Here is a 22,445-nt window from a genome sequence, read left to right on the forward strand (position 1 = left end):
TCGTGCTTCTTGTTCTTTTATTTGGTCTCTTGACTGTCAGCAAGCTTTTGATAATGTTAAGGTTTTGCTTTGTTGTGCCCCTGTGCTTGCTGCCCCAAACTTTGAGGGTCCTTTCAAATGGAAATTGAAGCTAGCAATACTGGGGTTGGAGCTGTTCTTTTGCAAGAGGATAATGCAGGAATTGACAACCCAGTTTGTTATTTTTCAAAGAAATTCACGTCATCAACGTAATTACTCGACTATCGAAAAAAAGACCTTGGCCTTGGTGTTAGCTTTGCAGCATTTTGAGGTTTACGTCGGTTCTAGTTCGCACTCTACTGTTGTCTTCACAGACCATAACCCTCTTGTGTTTTTGAGCCGCATGTATAACTCTAATCAAAGACTAATGAGATGGGCATTGTTGGTTCAGAACTACACTTTGGAAATTCGGCATAAATGTGGATCCGATAATGTGTTGGCTGATGCTCTTTCACAAGTTTGAGGTAACAGATAAAAATGTAGTTGGGACCAGCATTTTATGGGAGCGGGTGTTACGTCCAAGTTGCCTTTGCTGCTGCCCTCTGCTGTTTTTTTGTGTTTTGTCTTTTTCTCTGTTTCCTAGGTGGAGCTGTTTGGATCAGCTGATCTGGTGGGACTGATGTCAGCTGACTACCAAGTGTGCTGTGATTGGTGGCTGAATGAAGATTCGCCCTTGAAATAGTGACAGCCATGAGACGCAGTTGGCCCTGGTTGTTTTGGCGCTATAAACTAGTTAGATGTGTGAATTAGATTTCTGATGTTGTACTAGTGATTGAGACTCAGTGTCATTTAGCTTTATCTATTTAAGACTTATACCATATTGCCTGTTCCTTGTTACTATACTCCAGAGGTCACAACTATGTAGGGGTGGGTGCCATTTATTTTAATTCACATTATTTTTATCCTGTTTACCTGTTAAGGGAGATAGGCTAGCTCCTGCTGTATTTTCTTTTCATATTTTTTTTTTTTAATTAGCTAAGGTAGATTCATGGGGGGTGGCTTTAGAGGTTTTTGTTTGTTATTTTGGCATGAGCCCACCCTGAAGTCAACACCCTTGTGACTGTTTGCCTTTCTACATAATAAAATTTATTCACTTGAGCATTAAATCTGTGTGTTGGTCTATTTGTTTTATGTTGCTACCTCTTTTATCCCTAGACTAATCTAAATCCAGTGCGGACAATAGAAGGGGGTTGTAACACCTGTTCATAGTTAATTTTCTGTGTCTTTCAGTGATCATTTGCTGTATTTTCCCCTCATGTTTTCTCATGATGTGCAAGTCTGTGATTGGCCACACAAGGGAGACGTTCAGGGCTCTCTCCCCTCTGATGTGACCTGGAAGAACACCTGTCTAGACCAACCCGGCACTCGCAACACCACTCTTCGCTTTGCTTTGGTTGTAAATTTTGTGAAAGCTTTGTTAGATCCTGTGAAACTCTCTCTGGACATTTGGGAAGTAGGGGCCAAGAGCCATTTGTTTTCCATCACCTTTTCTCCTACTTTTTAAGGAGGAAGCTAGGTCAACATTTTATATTTTTGTTTTGTTTTGCTTTGAGGTTTAGTTAGGTTTTTTTTGTAATCATTAGTACTTTTGTTTGTTATTTTGGAATATGCTCGCCCCCAAAGCCATCACCCTCATTCAGTTTAGCTTCTTGCAAACTTACACACTTTTACAAAAGTCTAAATGAATCTGCAGTTGTCTAATTTAAATGGTGTCCGATGTCTAGTCTGGCAGCAGATCTGGGGAGAGAGTCCACTCTCATTCACTGTTACAGCCTGTCCTTAGACTGGGTTGTAACATGTGGAACAATGGACCCACTTTTCACCCTCACGCAAATTGTTGAGGGGGCATGGGAGTTTGCCAGCCCAGTCTACACGTTATTTCTGGACTTAGAAGAGATGGCTTACAACCATGTTCTCAGAGATATTCTGTAGAAGGTCCTCTGGGAGTATGGGGTGCTGGAGCCACTGCTCTGGGCCGTTCGGTCTTTGTACTCCTGGAGTGAGAGTTGTGTCCATATACTGGACATTAGTCAAGCTCATTCAGTGTGAGTTGGACCTTTGTCTCTATTTCTCTTTGTGATATTCATGGTGACAGGTGTAAAGGCATAGAGGTCAGGAAGGCATTATGTGTGGAGGCCAGAGGGTGATGTCTCTGCTTTTTGTGGATGATGTTTTCCTTTTTGATTCCTTCCTTTTTGTGATTTATTATATTTTTTCCATTACTTTATTCAAATTGTTATGATTAGTGTTATTGTTGCACCTATTAAGGATTGGCGATGAGAGAGATCAAAAAATAGGGTAACACTTTATAATAAGGGTACATGAACTGGCAGTAATTAAGGCATTTACTAATGAGTAACTAATCAGAAAGTAATGAGTCATTAATCAGGAACAAATGAATAAGTCATATATTAACAACCACAAGACTAAATTACTAACGCATGTACTAAGGAATGAAGATGAAGGTAATAAAGGCTTTATCCAGTGCCTGAATTTATTAGGAATTCATGTGTTAATTAAGCATACAAAAAGAATGTTAGTACACATTGGCGAACTGCTAGAAGCTCTGTTAGTTTCATTCTATTCATGCAATTTATGATTACCTATGTCATACTGAAATGTCATACTGTTACAACAGAAACATAAACTGTTGTATATTTAATAAACTGTAAACTAGTTTATTTACTGAAAATAGGCATTTGATTTAAAACTGTGAATTATCTTAATATATGCCACAGTTATTCTGAGAAATACCACCTTCAGAAAATGAAAATGTGTTACCCATTATGTATCTATTATTCTTTTTAAAAATTTGCTATATCTAAATGTTTTATTAATGGAAACACAATGTAACACTTTAACTGTTTCCGCAGCTGGAAATTACTGCTATTTTTCTTCGCCAGCAAATGGCAGTAATTGCGTTAAATGCTATATGTCAAGCAGCCATAGAGTCTTGAGTGAATATCTCTAGTACAACGTTTAAGAGCAGCGAATGAAAATAATTGAAATAATAAAAAAAAATTCATCAATTTTCGCCTTTTTGCAATATTTTGCATGTTTCTTATTTTTAAAGGTGAGTTATGCATATGCATAATGTATTATATACGTAATTTACATCGATATAATATTTACATGTGATATTGTTTGAGTGTTGTGAGTGCTAGTATGTATGTTCGTGCATCACCTCTTTTTAGACTAAGGTGTAAAACATGCAGCTGTTATCTGTGGTGAAACAGAACGGATTTGCAGGAACTATTATTTCTAAATTCGTTATAAAGTAGCTTAAATATTTGGTTTGGTGCCTAGTTATTTGCAATAAACCTTTTTGGATTTAATAGTAAGGTGTTTGTGTTTCTCACGAGCATCGCGTGATTGTAGTAGTAATATGTGGCGTCAGGCACGTCTATTCTGTCTGGTTAAAATCGCATGTTAATTTTATGCTGCTTGGTTCATTTGTTATTCCTCCTTTGGCAGGGACCCTTATTGTGAAGGGCTATGTGTGCGGTGGCAGTGCTTCACAGGGCCTAGTAGTAAACAGACTGAGCCGAGACAGCGAGAGGGCGCCCTAACTGCGCTTAGCCGAGCGCTAACCCAGCGCCATATTCTGCCCTTTCTTTTGTACTCCGTACTGAGTTTTTCAGTAAAGCTGAGTCACAGACTCGATCTTCAGCTTGTGTGAGTTATTTGGAAACACCACTGCAGTATGAATATCTTTGTGACTTTAATTAGCTAGCAGTTCTGTCCGTTTTACAGATGTTTGTGGAACTACAGAACCAGTATGTATTGGTTTCTCTTCATTTTCTGTGTTACAGTGGCATATTCATGTGCTCTAGTTCTGTGTGTTGTGTAGAAGTCATAAGATGATAATAAAATATGCTTTTTTATTCCTGTGAATTTCGTCAGTGTCATATGAGCCATATTGTAGCTACTTATCCTTCATCACTATTCTTGAGAGGGCAAAAGAATGACTGTCATTTTGGTAAGTAAAATGATTAACCCCTGCTATTTTATGAAGAATTAGTATATAATCAGTAATAAATTGTGATTCACTCATCACTTTCAGGGGCACAAACGAATTCATTATGAAGAATCAGTATTTAATGAGTAATAAAGTGTGAATGGTTCATCACTTTACTTTAGGGGGCACAAACATTATGAATTCCTCATGAGTTATCAGTAATCACTGCTTTCTTTATAGTGAATTGAGAATTGACACTGCATAGTTTTGTATTTTTCTCACTCTGACACACCTCAACCAGCACAACAGGAGCTTGTAAATTAGCAGTTGAGTTCAATCAGGTGTACTAGATCTGGGAAAGCACAAAAATGTGCATACAATTAAGGATTTTTATAACCCCAGGAGAAAGACACTCCAATAATTAACTAATTTCTAAGTTCAGTGGTAACTGTAGGCTAAACTATTCTTCCTGTGTATCAATATCAGGAGTTAAAACGTCATATTATTAACATGAAAGATGAATTAAAACTATGGCAACTGTCACAAATGAGGACTAGTTGCAAAACAATGTCAGTGTAAGCTTTTAATTTTACTAAACAGTCACTAGGTGGGTAGAAACAGACGAGGTAACATAAGAAATCAAAAACAATAAACTCAAGACCTGACAGATAGAAACAGGCAAATACAAGGGCTGCTTACACAACATGATGAAGAAGAAGGACAAGATGATAAGAGGATGGAGCTAGAAAAAAAAAACAGTTGACTTTGATAGGCATAATATTCCAGAGCACTGTGTCTCAGGGGGATCTTGTGACAACATTAATTAACACATGAATTCCTAATAAATTCAGGCACTGAATAACGCCTTTATTACCTTCATCTTCATTCAGTAGTACATGCGTTTGTAATTTAGTCTTGTGGTTGTTAATATATGACATTCATTTGTTCCTGATTAATGACTCATTACCTTCTGATGTTATTCATTAGTAAATACCTTAATTACTGCCAGTTCATGTACCCTTATTATAAAGTGTTACCAAAAATAGAAATGGAGCATCCATCAGTCGCATCATTTCGTACTGCTGCTTTTTTTTTTTAAGTGAACCTTATTAGTCCCACAACAGGGAAATTTCAGCTCCGCATTTAAACCATCCATGCAGTGAAACACCACAGACACACTAGTGGACACACAGCCTAGGGGGCAGTGAGCACACTTGCCCAGAGCAGTGGGCAGCCCTATCCACAGTGCCCCGGGGAGCAGTTGGGGGTTAGGTGTCTTGCTCAAGGGCACTTCAGTCACATACTGTCAGCTCAGGGGATCGAGATGGCAACCTTCCAGTCAAAAGACTGGTTCCCTAACCTCCAGCCCATGACTGCTTGCGGCTGGTGTAGACAGAACACATTAATTATAATTTGAGCACTATAATTTGATTTTTCTGCACACGGTCACTATCTCTGTATATGTTGAAAGTTTGCACAAGTTTGGTGGTTGAAAAATAATAGCAACTGAAATTAAAAAAGTACAAAATTAGGTTTCAGTCTACCCCCGTAAGTATAGACATTATCATTTCTAGCTACCAATATAACTGGATGAAATAGGATGTTCTTAAGAATAGAATGTTCTTTTGTCCATTCAAACCACTAGATTGACCTTGATATGTGCCCACAGCATCATTAACGTGACTGTATAAATACAAAAGTAGAATGCAACAGAACTAGTACTCTAATTTGTTTTAAACACATTACATATTATGTGTTCTGTTACCTAATTTCCACTCCTGGATGACATCCTGTGATTTCAACTAGAAGCATATCAAAAACTCTCTAAATCTGCTTGGGAAAATAAAATAAATCAATAGAATAGAAAATGTGTGTATGGGCCATCTGGTTTGTGCTGTTTACTAGTTGTTTAATTTTGAGATAGAAACTCTTCATGATTTACTTAAAAGAGTTATAAATATGCATTGCTACCAATTGTAAGCTGTTATTTTTTTAATCCCAGATTCCTTGGCCTTTGCTTCCAACCCCATTTCCAAAAAAGTTGGGACACTGTGCAAAATCTAAATAAAAACAAAAAGCAATGATGTGCGTACCATTTAAACCCTATATTATATTGAAAATAGTACAGCATAGACAACATATCAAATGTTGAAACTGAGGAATTGTATAAAAAATATATGCCCATTTTGAATTTGATGCCAACAACACATTCCAAAAAAGTTGGGACAGGGGCAACAAAAGGCTGGTAAAATTGTGTAATGCTAAAAAAAAACACCTGGTGGTTGATTGGCAACATGTCAGTAACATGACTGGGTACAAAAGAGCATCCCAGAGAGGCTTTCAGAGGTAAGGATGTGGAGGGGTTCACCACTCTGTGAAAGACTGTGTGAGCAAATAGTGCAACAATTCAAGAATAATGTTTCTCAATGTAAAACAGCAAAGAACCTAATAACATTAAAAGATTCCGAGAATCTGGAGAAATCTCTGTATGCAAGGGAAAAGGCCAAAAACCACTATATGCTGGCCATGATCTTTGGGCCATCAGGCGGCACTGTGTTAAAAGCAGACATGATTCTGTAGTGGAAATCACTGCATGGGCTCAGAAACAGTTCTGAAAACCACTGTCTGTGAAAACAGTTCATCGCTGCATCCACAAATGCAAGTTAAAACTCTAAAACGCAAAGAAGAAACCATATATAAACAGGATCCAGAAATGTTGCCACCTTCTCTGGGCCTGAGCTAATTTAAAATGGACTGTTGTCCGACGAATCAACATGTGAAATTCTTTTTGGAAATCATGGACACTGTGCCCTCCAGACTAAAGACCACTCACCTTGTTATCAGTGCACAGTTCAAAAGCCAGTATTCATGATGGTATAGGGGTGTATTAGTGCACATGGTATGGGTGATGTGCACATCTGTGAAGGCACCATTAATGCTGAATGATATATAAATGTTTTGGCAACATATGCTGCCATTCAGATGACGTCTTTTTCAGGGAAGGCCTTGCTTATTTCAGCAAGACAATGTCAAACCACATTCTGCACATATTACAACAGCATTGCTCTTTATTAAAAGAGTACGGGTGCTAAACTGGCCTGCCTGCAGTCCAGATTGATCACTCATTGGAAAAATTTGGTGCATTAGGAAATGAAAAATACAACAAAGGAGACCCCAAACTGTTGAGCAGCTGAAATCCTATATCAAACCAGAATGGGAAAACATTTCCCCTTCAAAACAACAGCAATTGGTCTCCTCAGTTCCCAAACGCTTACAGAGTTTATTAAAGAAAGAAGTGATGAAACACAGCGGTAAACATGCCCCCGTCCCACATTTTTTGGAACGTGTTGTTGGCAAATTCAAAATGGCCATATATTTTTCAAAAAACAATAAAATTTCTCAGTTTCAACATCTGATATGTTGTTTTTGTTTTATTTTCCTTTAAAAAAGGTTTACATGACTTGCATATAATTACATTGTATTTTTATTTACATTCTGCACACTGTCCCAACTTTTTTGCAAATGGGGTTGTATTTTCTGTGAAGAACATATATCAATGATTTCACACTGTACACCACCCTATACACGTGGTGTAGGGGTGAACCTGCGAAGAATAAATGTGTGGAGGCACTGTGTTCCTTCACTCTGTTCTCCTCCTACTTGGCCTGCTGTGTGTATGCACTTGTATATGTGTGCGTGTGTGTGAGGGTGGACAACGCCTCTACTTCCTGCGGAGACTGAAGAAGGCTCATCTCCCCCCTCTCATCCTCACCATGTTCTACAGGGAGACTGTGGAGAGCATCCTGAGCAGCTGCATCATCGCCTGGTTTGGGAATTGCACCACCTCTGACCACAAGACCCTACAGCGTATAGTGAGGACAGCTGAGAGGATCATCGGGGTCTCTCTCCCCTACATCATGGACATCTACACCACACGTTGTATCCGAAAAGCCACCAGCTTTGTGGGCGACCCCGTCCATCCCTCACACAGATGTTTTTCACTGCCGTCTGGCAGAAGGTACCGAAGCATCCTTGCCATCACTGCCAGACTCTGCAACAGCTTTGTTCCTCAAGCAATCAGGTTTTTAAATTCACAAGGACTGAACTAACCCCCCCCCCACACACACACACACACATCTGGAACATTGCTGCTAGTACTGTGTTTACACTGTTTTACTACCTCAGTAACTGCTGTGCTCACATATGTTATCTGACTCGCAGATCACAGCATGTTAAATATCTCTGCACCTTATTCCACTACCTCATGCTCAGAAATGAGTGCTGTGTCGGTGCTGCACTGTCCTGTCTGTTTACTGTGTCTAATGTCTGTTTAATTTATCGTATTTATTGTATTGTTTCTAGCTTAATTTTTTGTTTGCACACTTATGTCTGCATGTTCACACTTTGTACTTTTTGTTCCTTGTTGCACCTTGTTCCTGGAGGGACATAATTTCACTCCACTGTGTACTTGTACATAGATGGAATGACAATAAAAGCCTCTTGACTTGACTCTTGAACATGGACAGGCTGCTGCCTGGCTACAGCTGCTAATGGAGAACCCTACGCTACGCTGGCCCCTTGTGATATTTTAAACATCTGATATTTGTACATAAATTGCTATGGCTGTATTGATTTACAATAATGCGGTAGGTCCACCAGACACACTGAGTAACAGAAACGTAAACCCCACACAAAGGTTAAGTGTGGCCATAGTGAACCAGCACATTTAAAATTGGGAGGAAATGTCTTTCCTTTTTGGTCCAATTCTATGCTCCCAGTCTAATCTTTTAGCAGCTGCCCATTTCAGTTACACTAACACATTATCTCTTATAGATCTTGCACCACATAATGCTCAATGTTTGATTAGCAACAAATTACTTACTTCATTACTTGGCTGAAATTGTAATGTTCATAATAGCAACTTTGGTTAACATTGTTTTCCACTTCTGTCATGACTTGTCATTATTGCAGAGATATCAAAGGTCATCTTTCCTTGACTAAAAAGGCAAGGTAGCACACTAAGAACATATGTGTGATAAATGGGATGCTCATACTCTACACTCAGCAAGTCCTCTGTATTTTTAATTATAGCCTGGTGATGGATGGTAAGTTACTGAATATTAGGACAGTACTATTTCTGCCCAACCTAATTCTACAACACATACACTTCATCTTAGAGTGTCTCAACTTGGAAAATGGACAAAGAGACTTGCGTACATTTTTACCAACAGAATGCCTTAACCTCAATAAAAATATGATGAAATGAAAATGACTGGAGGAGGATCTTAAGAATTTTATTTCTTGCAATGCAGCAAAGCTGAAGGCTGCATTGATAACAGTTGTGACAGACTATTATTAGCTACCTTTCAGCAAGGTACAATAGTTAGTTGTTTGCTATACAACTTAATTATTGCTGTGGTGTGTTGGATCATTGCCATGGAAACATCTGTCCAATCAGGGAATGTATCCTGCACTCTGCCATCCACTGGGACTTGACAATGACTAACGTGTAATCTGATTGGGACTTCAAAGCTTGTTTCATAGCAGGTAAGATAAAAATTTTTAGTGGTGTATCTGGTGAAAATAAACGGGTTGTGTGGCTGTGTAGCTGTATGGGTATGTGTGCATGTGTTTGTGTTTCCTGGTTGGTGTTTCAGTTTCTGAATCCCCTGAGAGGCAATTAGTTTGCAGTTGGAGTCGCACAGGGCTAACGTTTAAATGTTCTTTTTCTTCAAACGAATGCATATTTACCTCAGAAAGACAATACCTAAAATGACCACAAATCAGCAACAAAAAAACATGCCAGCACCTCTGCCAGTGTGCTTTCTGAATATGAATTAGTGCTTATTTATTTACCAGCTGCCTTTTATTTTATGTGAAAATGTCATGATGAATTGACCAAGAGAAATTGTTCAAATTTACTTAGAATAAAATCTTATTACATTAACAGAAATTACATTGAAGTTAACGGATGCGTTAATTCAGACGTGTTTGAGCCAGAGAACACCAAAACGTAAAGGGCTCTGCCCTCCAGGACCAATGTTGCCTATCCCAGGTTTACATACTAGTTGATCAGCAACAACATTACTGTATAGATATGTCTCAGGTTTCCTGGCTGTCTCATTACAGCCAGTTGTATTAATTGTATGAAGTCAGTTGTATTCCGTCCTGCTCCATTCCTCTCTGACTCTAGGTGTCATTGTGGAATTTGTGGTTTCTAAAAAGGACGGTGTGTAACGACAGGCATCATTACAGAGAGCACCTGGTTGCCTTTTTAACTATTCCTATCAGGAAATTCCACAGCATACTAATTTTGTAGTTATTAAAATTATACACCTTTGTGATTCTTTCATTGAAGAAATATACTGTTTGCGCTGTTCCAGTGGTTAGCTTCTCACAAAGCTGATCTTTGTTGCTGCCTTTTTATTAGACATATTTTTAAACGACAGGTCAAAGGCAGTTATTTTGTTCGAGTTGCATTTTCCTGCATTATCCATTTTTCAGTGTGCCCTGCAGTAGAAACAGTTTCCTATTGAACTAGCTTTGCAGAGCATCAAAAGAAACTGCAGTCCACAATGAGACATGTTTTTTTATTGCTTCTTGCCACAAACAATAAATTGTTCCACCAGGAACACCAAACTGGAAGGCAAGAAGTTAAAAGAATGAAGAGAGAAAAAAGAAAAACACACAAAAAGGCATTTTATATTTGGAATTTTTTAAACAAATCTTCATATTCTGCATGTGCAGGTTCGCCTTATGAATGTCTCATTTTGTGTAGAATTTCATTTAGTGTCTCTGAAAAGATGCATATACTGATGTATTGTGTAATACCGAAATGGCCAACTGTGTTCAGTTGTTTGTTCATAATAATAAACATGGAAATCCCAAAAAATGTAATGGCTTCAGTCTACTCTTAAATCATATTTGAAGTTTGTCTAACAGATTTCATTCATGTTTTTTCATAATCTTATTAATTTCCACTCACTGTCTGTTGTATGGTAACCTGAGGGACGCATTTGAGAGGTAGTCCACCTTTTTTTATTAAGATGGCTTCTAGGAAATGACTCAACCTAACCAGACAGTGAAGCATTAACAGTATTGCCAGTATTATAGTGGGGTTACAGTGCATAAATTTCTTATCACAAACACGAACGCACATTTGAAATTCAATGTTGCAAAACCAAAGACACTGGTCTTCAGACATATGGAAAACCTGTACAGTCAGATGAGTCGTCCTTAACCATACTATTGACGTCAGTGAGTGCATGTGTGGAAAACAAGAGAACGGTACAGGCCTGAAAGCTTGACCACTACAGTGGCCACAGTTCTACACCATAGCCACAGTTCAGTGGCTATGGTGGGCATTCAAAGTTGTCCTCAGGGAGCCCTGGACAGCCACATTTTTGCTCCATCCACATGTTTTATAAGTTGGTTGATGCAAACACATAGACCATCTGGGGGTCCTTGAGGACTGGTTTGAAGATCTCTGCCCTACAAGATAAGGTCACAGCATATCATTACAAAGTTATTCTGACTGATCACCTTTATCATGTCTCGACCTAATTAAACACCTATATAAGATTTTGTACTGACGAGTTAGATTAGATTAGGAAGTTGTTTGTTTCATGCTATAGTTGAAGAAAGAGTTAAAGAAAAGTTGAGGAAGATTCATACAACACCAAAATTGATCTAAATGGGCCAATTGTTTGTCTCCCATAGACTGTACCTAGTACTCTCTGTCTCTCTCTCTCTCTCTCTCTCTCTCTCTCTCTATCACTCCTCTATCGCTCTCTCTCTTGCTCTCCCTCTCCCTCTCCCCAGCAAGTATTATTTCTCTTATTTCTTTTATATAGCCTCATCACATTCTCTCAGTTGTAACATTTCTCTAATATATTTTTTTTTTAAATTCTCGTATATAAAAAAATATAAAAACAGAATTGTGCTGTACACATAAATTTTCCAGTCTACTGATTGTTGTTCCATTGTGTAACACAAATAAAAACATGAGAAAATAACCTTTTTTTATTCACTGTGTCTTCTGTAGACAAAGACGCATGTACAATTGCCTTTGGAAAGTAGTTATAACTTCACTTACCTGCCTTCTAAATGAGGGGAGGGGAAGAGAAACTATATACAAAACTCTCGCAGACCGCAGGGAAATAATTATGTATGTGTATAAGACTTATAGGTAGTCAAACTTAAGATAGCATATGACGATATAAATCTAAATTGTAAAGTTTTAGAACTTAACTGAAAGCTATCAAATTTTCCAACAAAATGCTCCATAAAGAAAATCACTAACCAAATAGAGGAGGAGAGTGCAGGGAAGTGTGGCTAGACTATACAGAGAAGTTAACAGTCGCCAATGTCTATTGCATGTTCATATGCTCTCTCATATTCCTCAATTCCAGCTGAAACTAATAGCCTCTTCTCTCAATCTGTGATGATGTGATGACAGTCCTGACACTGTCCTTCTTAAGATCTTGTTGCTCCTCTGAATTTTATCATCCATGTGTGTCATGTTTTTGTTGAGCTGATCTATTTTTCTTAGCTCCGTAGCTGTCTGTCTGTCTTCCCTTGAAGCGGCCTGACCCTTTTCAGACTTCGGTATTCAACATAGAAGAGGGAAACATTGTCTAAATGGTCCTGTTACAACTGAGCATGTATAGAACTCAATTTTTTTTACTGTGTTAAAGTATTTACTTCATTTTTCGAAGAAAGATATTTGTTTAGTGACTCTTTCAGAGAGCAGTAAGCTTGACAACGTCGACATTAAAAGCAGGGTACTGACAGCTGTTGCTTCAGCACTAAATGGGCATACTAGAGAAGAGGAGAGAGAATATGTGATATTATCTGTAAATAAAATAAAACTGGTTGTGTTAGTTAGCTAATATCAAGAAGATTAGTCTGTGAACTGTGTGGACTTGCCACCTGGTTATGTGTGTCAATTTTTTTTAATGCTTATGTATAATAAACGTTTAACATTAGTTATATTACTGCTGAAGCACTTCAGTAATTCCCATTAATAACAATGAAACATGTAGAACAACAATGCTAGAGGGGGAAATATAAAAATATACCGTTAAATCACACAACTCTGAATATATTCTAGTAAATACTAGAATAGTGCTATATAAATAAACTATATTTTAGAATAGTCCTATATAAATAAACTTTGACTTGACTTGATGTGTGTTCTTAGCTGTAGGTGATTTCAACCACTGTAATTTACTGACAGTACTACCCAAATCACCAATTTGTGAAATTTCCCAGAGAAGAACTCACAGCAATACAGCAATATTTGTAGTGTCTACAAAGCTATGCCCTGCCCCTACTTTGGAAAGTCAGACAACATCTTTTTGTTTCTCTACCTGACATAGAAACAACTCCTCAAGCAAGTTCCCCCAGTAAGAAAAACTGCCACTAGCTACAGCGGTGACCACTTACATCAGTACCTGCATTGACAACATAGTGCCCACAAATTGGAACCAGATATACCCCAATCAAAAGATAGATAAAATAGGTAGATAAAATGTGTATCTTCACATATTGTATGCAGAAATTAATTAGAATTTAATCTATTAGTCAGTTTTTAAAAGTATTCTTACAACATTTAGTTTTTCTGTAGTCTTCCTAAATGTTGTAAAACCTATGAATAAAGATTAAAATCTATTATTAGCATTAAAGAAGTTGATTTAAAGTGAAACATTATTCTTATTGTTGTACTTATACCTACATGTGGCATCCCATTGCTTCACCTATTGGGAGTGGTGTCATTATTTGTTACTCTGATACACTGTCCCTGCCTCATGCTGCATCCTTCTGCCTTGCCCTAGCCACGCAGTGGGACTAAAGTGAAGCGCCGCACCCCAGGGGCTTATTGCCTGTGCTTAACCACAGCCAAGCTGAGGTACTGTTGCTGTGATCAAGAGAGTGTTCCCATGTCAAGTAAACAGCTGTTCAAGCCAGTTCCTCCCTTTCCCTTTGGAGAATCATCAGCCTGCTAAATATGAGTGAGTCTATGTTACAAGTCATGTGGTGCTTCACAGAATAATAATAATAAGAAGAATAAGAAAATAATAATAATAATAATAAGTCATATGCACATTGTTTTGTGTAAAAACACATCACAACCACTGCATATTATCAGCCTCAAACACATCAAGCTGGAGATTAACAGCACAACACTCACTGGCCTCAATCATAACTTGTTCAAAATCACAATCAGCTCAGCATTCAGCAAATACCATAGAATATCTGACATTTTCAAAATAAGACAGCCTGGAACTGCTATTTTTCTACATTGTTGATTGGTAAATGTGAGAAGGACCTCTCACAAGGTGCAGTGACAGGTGCCCAGCAGTGCGACAGATTTAAACTGTTGGGAATATATATTTTAAAAAATATTTTTCTCAATCCCCCCTCCAAATTTATAGACACAAATCAGCCTAATTATGTATTTAGTAGAAAAAGGTCATATTTTGAAAAAAAAAACTATATTTCTTATTTTGCTTGTGGCAACAAGCGGAAGGTGCCCAGCATTCCTATTGAACGCAATGACTCAATTGGTATTATTTAACCATATTTCAGTTCAGTTTAGTCATAAGCTATTACACTCTATTTATTTTATGTAGTGTGGCTGAAACTAACTTTTAGGCAAAGACAGCCTGTCACCTAATTCAACATTTATTAAAACAAATAAACAGCTGTTATAGGTAGAAGCTAAACAGCTAGATAATGAGATCCAACTGACAGCTATTTGGTCCTTATGAATGATGGTTATTAAAATACTTTATTTGTGGCGACAAACTAATGATGTTAACTTCTGTATCCCCTGATACACAATGATCCTAGCTGGGATGCTCTGCATTGTTGTAATTAAGACTCGATTGTCAATCAAACAATCGAGATTTGTATCTATTCACCCTCTATAATCCTTTATAGTAGAACCCCGTTTCCAAAAATGTACAAAAATGTTCCAAAAATTACGTTTCTGCAAAATGTAAATAAAAACAAAATTCAATGTTGTGCAAATCATTTAAATCCTATATTTAATTGAAAATAGTACAAAGACAACAAATCAAATGTTGAAACTGAAAAATTTTATTGTTTTTTGAAAAATATATGCCCATGCCAACAACATGGTCCAAAAAGTTGGGACGGGGCATCTTCACCACTGTGTTTTATCACCTCTTTCTTTAACAAACTCTGTAAGCGTTTGGGAACTCAGGAGACCAACTGCTGTAGTTTTGAAAGTTAAATGTTTTCCCATTCTGGTTTGATATAGGATTTCAGCTGCTCATCAGTTCAGGGTCTCCTTTGTCATATTTTTCATTTTATAATGTGGAAAATGTTATCAGTAGGTGACAGGTCTGGACTGCAGGCAGGCCAGTTTACCTCCCAGACTCTTTTAATACAGAGCCATGCTGTTGTAATACATGCAGAATGTGGTTTGACATTATCCTGAAATAAGCAAGGCCTTCCCTGAAAAAGACAGAGTCTGGATGGCAGCATATGTTGCCAAAACATGTATATATCATTCAGCATTAATGGTGCCTTCACAGATGTGCCAGTCACCTATGCCATGTGTACTAATGCACCCCTATACTATCATGAATACTGGCTTTTGAACTGTACGCTGATAACAAGCTGAGTGGTCTTTAGCCCAGAGGACACAGTGTCCATGATTTCAAAAAAGTAATTCAAATGTTGCTTTGTCAGACCACAGAACACTTTTCCACTTCCCCTCAGTCCATTTTAAATGAGCCTGGGCCCAGAGAAGGTGGCAGCATTCCTGGATCCTGTTTATATATGGTTTCTTCTTTGCGTTTAACAGTTTTAATTAGCATTTGTGGATGCAGCGCCGAACTTGTTTCATAGACAATGTTTTTCAGAACTGTTTCTTAGCCCATGCAGTGATTTCCACTACAGAATCATGTCTATTTTTAATGCAGTGTCGCCAGAGGGCCCAAAGATCATGGCCAACAAATACTGGTTTTTGGCCTTGTCCCTTTCATACAGAGATTTCTCCAGATTCTCAGAATCTTCTAATGTTATTATGTACCGTAGATGATGAAAAGCAAAAGTCATTTGCTATTTTATGTTGAGAAACATTATTCTTGAATTGTTGCACTATTCATTTGTGCAATCTTTCACAGACTGGTGAGCCCCTCCTCATCTTTACTTCTGCAAGACTCAGCCTCTCTGGGACGCTCATTCTATACATAATCACGTTACTGACCAGTTGCCAATTCACCACCAGGTGTTTTTTTAAGCATTACACAACTTTACCAGCCTTTTGTTGCCCCCGTTCCAACTTTTTTGGAACTTTTTGCTTGCATCAAATTCAAAATGGGCATATATTTTTGAGAAACAATAAAATTTCTCAGTTTCAACATTTGATATGTTGTCTTTGAAGCATTTTCAATTAAATATAGGGTTTAAATGATTTGCACAACATTGCATTTTGTTTTTATTTACATTTTTCACAGCGTCCCAACTTTTTTTGGAAATGGGGTTGTATTAATGTCTTCCTTTAAAAGATGTACTGTAGATATCAGTAAGTTAGTGTGTGAGGTCATGCATGTTCACTCGTCTACTGTCTTTGAACTGTTATGGATGGCTCTGCCTTTGGTAGTTGTATTATTTAAATGATTACTTTTTTTTCTCAGGCTCCCTCCTTCTGGATCTAGAAAAAAATGTCAGTGTATCCTCATGCAGAGTAGCCGATTGTCAGTATTTGTGGTGCTATAGCCAGGACTCTTACCATTCGGTGAATCTTGTCCTCCAGGTCCTGGTTTATCCTCTGCAGTGCTGCATAGCTGCTCTGTATCCTGTGGAAAGTAACAGGAGATCATCTTCTGTAACACTGCAAGCTTCAGTTACACACTGAAGACAGACTACATTCAATTGTGGCATGTAGACACACACACACACACACACACACACACACACATCTTCTAAGCCACTTATCCTTCTGGGTCGTGGGGGGTGGAGCCTATATGATATCACAAAACAGGAAGTGTAATTATTTTTCATGTATACAATACTGTGAAAATATAAACTAATGGTAGTAATGGATGTCTCATTTACAAAGCACATTCTCCTTTTGTTTGGTTTCCAGCACATTAGTGTAGTAATGATACAGCCTGCTTTTTAGTACTGGAGAATCACTGTTATTGTGCCAGCTATATTCACATTGATATATCTTTCTTGTAAACTGCCAACAAGCGAGGCTGCACTGATTTTTAGGTGTTTTCTCCAGAGAAATGCTTAAAGAAATCTGAAGAGTAGACAAAAAAGCATGACTAAAACCTTTTCAAAAAGGTTCTATATAGAACCATCTATAGCACATTCTCCAAAGAACTCTTTCACAATTCCTTATGAGAATGGTCAATGTTCAACGGTTAATGTTCAACTATTACTCATAGGATCTTCCTTATAAAAAAGATCCTATGAGTCATAACTGAAAAAGAATTTTAGATGCAGTCTGTTGGGGTGTGAAAGTTATATTTTTGTTTGCCCGAAGCATGTGACCCATAAAAATAGAAAATTAAATTTTAAATGCAGAGTTTTCTTTCCTATACGTTACTGCAGTTTCTCCCTTTCCCCTTCTCTCTCTCTCTCTCTCTCTCTCTGGGATCAAAGTGTAAAGATAATAATAATGAAAGTTTTATCTTAGTGAAAATGGGTTATTGTACTGTGTTAACCTTTTTCCCTGTCATATTCTAAACCTGGGCTGCTTTCTCTGACGTGATGACATGTGTCATGTGTATTATACAAATAGGGCAAACAGATCACACGTTATTGCTATGTGAGGTGACATGAATAAACTATACAATATTTGAATTACACACATTTGCTTCTACTATATTAATTATAAAACGTAATTGTCTGTTGTAAAGTGGCTTGTGAAATATGGTCAAACAAGTAGCTTTGACAGTGTATAAAAAATCCAGAGTGAATGGATTAGTTTGGTCTTAGCAAAGGTGTTCAAGTCTGTGAAATTGATGGTCCTGTTTCCATGCTTTAAGGGTGATGGCAGTGTTGTGCCATAGAAATAATGAGCAAAAGTCATCAGAGCAAAGGTCTTAATGTGAATATTTAATTTGCTTGTGAAATCATGCATTAAAAGCTAAAGAGGCTATCCACATGGTAAGATCAGTTTGTGCTAGTATATATGAAAATACATTTTTAAAGTCACCCTCCTAACTGGCTTTTATTCACAGTGCATTTAGATTAGAACAATAAAATGCCCTGACTCACTGACAGCTTGCATTGTAAGTTTTTGAAGGGGGTGGTGAGACAATCAGTGTGTCCGCTACAGCTACTGGGTTAATCACTGTGCACAACAAGCACTGAACTATTAAAATGTGGTTCCTGACTTCACGGTCCACTCCAGCCATCACATAATTTGTTCAATTCCATCAGCAGCACCTGATTTAATTTAATTAAGGACTGATAGATAAAATAGGTATTGGATGGTAACTATATATACTGGAATTCCTCAAAGAGAGCTTTGGCATATTGTTAAACTAAGGGTGCTTTCCTTAGTTTAAGTAGGTGTGAAAGGTGCCTTGGACCATGGTCCAACCAAAAGATGTGGTCTTGGTCTAGATCAAACTTTTTTGGATGGTTCTGTCTTTCAGACCAATTACAGGAAGTTTGATGTACTAGTACTGACATTTCATTTACACAAAGATATAGATGCTTCATGAGCTGCTTTATTTAAATGAAAATGTACTTCCAGAACTGCATATTAATGCTGAATGTGAGTATTTAATAATTGTGACAAAATAATAATTAAAATGTTATTTATCTCTCTAATAATGCATTTAATAGCATCACAAAAAAGACCAAGCTAGAAAGACAGCAACATACAAATGTAAAAGGCAAACAGCGTCTCTCCTCTTTGCAATTACAAATTCTTGCCTACTGCACTCAAGTAAAAATGAGCCACAATAGCAAATGGGAAGATAAACATTCAAACTTCCTTGGGATGTGTTTATTATGGGTGGGTGGGTGTATTTTAGTTTGGGAACTACACTCTGTTATATTCGTAGTGCTCTTGTTTTCTTTTTGTGGTGTATGTATTTGTTTTTATTTCCATCATTATATTTTCGTTCTATTGGCATACTGTTAACATACAAAAAATAAATCCAATTTAACATGACTGAAATTATAACTTTTGCCTATGGCCTCTGAACCTTAGTTCACCTCCTGGACTGCATGGGGACTAAACAAACTTGTCAAGCTAAAGCAAGTAATGAGTAGAATACAGCAAATAAAAGCCAAAATAGTTTTTCTCCAGGAGACCAACTTACCTCATAAGGATGTAGTTAGGGTGAGGAGGAGATGGTTGGGTGTTTTGAAATCTTTCACCTCACACTCACGAGAAGTCATCACTCTCATACATAATCTGTGCCTTTCTAGCTCCTTAGTGTTACTGAAGATTGATTTGGTAAATACTCAACTATTTAATGTCAAATTCTTTAAGTAAGATCAAATCTGGTTAATGTATATGGGACATACATTAATAATAATTCAGCTTTTTCAGACACTTGTTCTTATCACTAGCTGCTCTGCCTGGCCATTTTGTTATCGGTGGGAATTTCAAATGTGCACTCCAACCAGAGCTAGATAGATCCCATGGAATATATGCCTCCCATCCTCAAGCAAGACAAGAGCTACTTTCATGTATAAAAAAAACTTTAACCTGCTCAATATGTGGAGAAGTAAACACCCTGACCAACTAACATTTTCCTGTCACTTCAGTACTTGCAAGACTTTCTCCAGAAATTATTTTTATCTAGTCTCAGCTGATTTAATATCCAAAATTGCAAGGTGTTCAAATGATAGCATTATGATCTCGTAGCTTTTCACTAGCTCCAGCTCTGATTGGTGTCACACAGTCTAGAAGTGCCTTCCCCCACAGGAATTTCAAAATAGACAGTTTGAAAGACAGGGTATCTGGAACCAATACACATATCAAAAGAGACGCAGGTATGCATTCCATATAGTTTCTAGGTACAGTTCGTTATGAGTAACTTAACCACAATATGATTGTGAACTGAAGAGAACAAACAAAACCACAAATGAAAAGAAGATATGCATTCAGGTTTGCATAATCATTAGAGCTGTACATTTTCCTAAAAGAAAAAGATTACTTGGTTAGGATTAATAAGGCAATAAACATTCTTCACTTCTAGCATCTACTGATAGAAGAAATACATGTTTTAGGAATTAACTAAGTAACATACAAGTAGTATCACTTTTACGCAATGTAAAGTTTCAAACATCATGCACACAATGTGAATAATAGTTCTTTCAATCCTGGATGGAATGGTTTGATTTAGATTTCATATAAGTTTTAGAAATTTGTTTTTTGTTACTCAAAGAGTTTTGGTTAAGTCAAGGTGTTCTATTGTTACATTGACTGATCTCAGTGATGGGAGGTATGGATAACCCACTGCTGAGGTCAGGGCTTGATTCCTGGCAGAAACTCTTAACCATAAAAGTTGTGACTGCTTTAATCTTGTTTATGGGAGTAATCCAGACTCTGTGGAGCCAAAAATATTAGCTTTTGGGGGTCGTTGAGAGGTCTAGTAAACAAACAGGGTTCCAGGTGTCCACTACAACTTCCCAAGATGGTGCCTCCAGACAACTTGGCTTAAGAATTCAGAATTCATAAAGTTTATTGGAGCACTTTTATTTTGAAAATTACACTGATTGCACATCTGCTGTAAGGTAGGAAGCCTTTTTAAGAGGCTTGATGATAAGCTTTACAAGCTTTAAACACAAAGCTTACAGATGGGCAACTTGAAAAATTGCTGAAAGAAATTAAAACTAAATTTTGCAAAATCCTTGCCACCAGTTAAATATGGAGCTCCATAAACTGAGAGCTAAATACAATGTTTTATTTACAAATAAGGCAACAACACACCTGTGAGACTAAGGCAATCCAATAATGAGCAAGGTGAAAAAGCTAGTAAATTGTTAGCCTGGCACATTACACAGATGCAAGCAGAGAGGGTAATAAACTCAATTCAAACAGAGCATAGGCGATCATTACCTCTGATTGAAAAAAAAACCCACACAAACTAAAAAACACCTTCCTAAACATCTACCATAACCTATTCAACCACAAATACTCAGATTCAGCTCCACATACACAAAAGGAACTTCTGGATTCACTAGAATTTATCCCCTTAGATGGAGACTCTCGGAGCTAGAAACTAACCTTGGGGCCCAGGAACTGTCTGAAACTTTATCTAACATGAAAGGAGGAAAATTCCCTTGGAATGGAATCCCAATTAAATATATAACATTATATATAACATAAGACTAAACTAATAGCACCTCTGCTCAATATGTATTAAGAATCTTTTGATAGGGGATCTCTTCCTGCCTCACTCAACACTGCAATAATTATGTTCCTATTAAAACCTGAATAACTATCAGCAATCAATGTGGATCCTATAGGCAATTCACCGTTCTTAACAACAACCTTAAAATTTTATGTGAAGTATTAGCAAAGAAGTTAGAGCTAATTTTACCCAAAATGGTACACTCTGACCAGAATGAATTTGTACAGGAAAGACAGGGCTTTCACAACACAAGAAGAGTATTTAACATACTTGTTACATTAACACCTCTTACACATAATCAAGCAACAAGACAGGAATATCCCTTATCTCCCCTGCTTTTTACCCTGGCCATTGAGCCACTAGCCATGGCAATCCATAATCACACCAATACAACATGAATAAAAACAGGAGAAATGGAACATTGAATAGCGCTGTATGCATATGACATAATCCTGTTCTGCTCCAATTTGAAATAAACTTTACCTACCTCACTTGACCTGATAAGTGCTTTTGGTGCTTTTCAGGCTACAAAATAAACAATAGCAAATCTGTAATATTGTTTATGGCAGAAAATGAAAGGCTCAACCGTCCGATTTTAACTCCATTTGTAGTTTACCTATCTGGAATTAAAATCATCCCCACTATTATTGTTTTTAAAATGACAATTTTACTTTAAATTCATATACCTCTTCCAATCATTTCTACATTTCTAAATTTAAATTTAATACTTTGTATGTTTTTCTTGTAATCTTTGTACATATACATATATATCTTTATACTTTTATTGTTTATTCTATTTTATATATTGTTTGTATATTTCCTGCTGCTCTGTCTTCTGTGCTGCTGTAACACCGCAAATTTCCCCGTTGTGGGATTAATAAAGGATTATCTTATCTTATCTTATCTTATCATTTCCATTTTCCCCACCATCGTCTTTTTTCAATTGTTAAAGAAAACCTTTCCAAATATAATGGGAATAAATTTATGTGTTTTGAAGAACTTAAAAGCACATACAGAATTCTTGCAATTCCTGATATTCTTCACATTTCTTTCGTTCTAAGGTTTTATGATGTCCAGGCAGCGTAATAGTTCAGAACTTCCCC

The 22,445-nt window shown here is 37.2% G+C and overlaps 1 protein-coding gene across 1 annotated transcript in view; it reads right to left on the reverse strand.

The window, feature by feature from the left end:
- Positions 1–22,445, reverse strand: part of LOC118823747 (brain-enriched guanylate kinase-associated protein) — a 61,392-nt gene that overhangs the window by 12,576 nt on the left and 26,371 nt on the right. The window contains exon 3 of the mRNA XM_036593533.1: positions 16,743–16,809. Coding sequence (XP_036449426.1) covers positions 16,743–16,809 — 67 coding nt within the window. The remainder of the gene's footprint in view (positions 1–16,742; positions 16,810–22,445) is intronic.

The sequence above is a fragment of the Colossoma macropomum genome, unplaced genomic scaffold, assembly GCF_904425465.1.
Source record: "Colossoma macropomum unplaced genomic scaffold, Colossoma_macropomum, whole genome shotgun sequence".
NCBI classification, from domain to species: domain Eukaryota; kingdom Metazoa; phylum Chordata; class Actinopteri; order Characiformes; family Serrasalmidae; genus Colossoma; species Colossoma macropomum.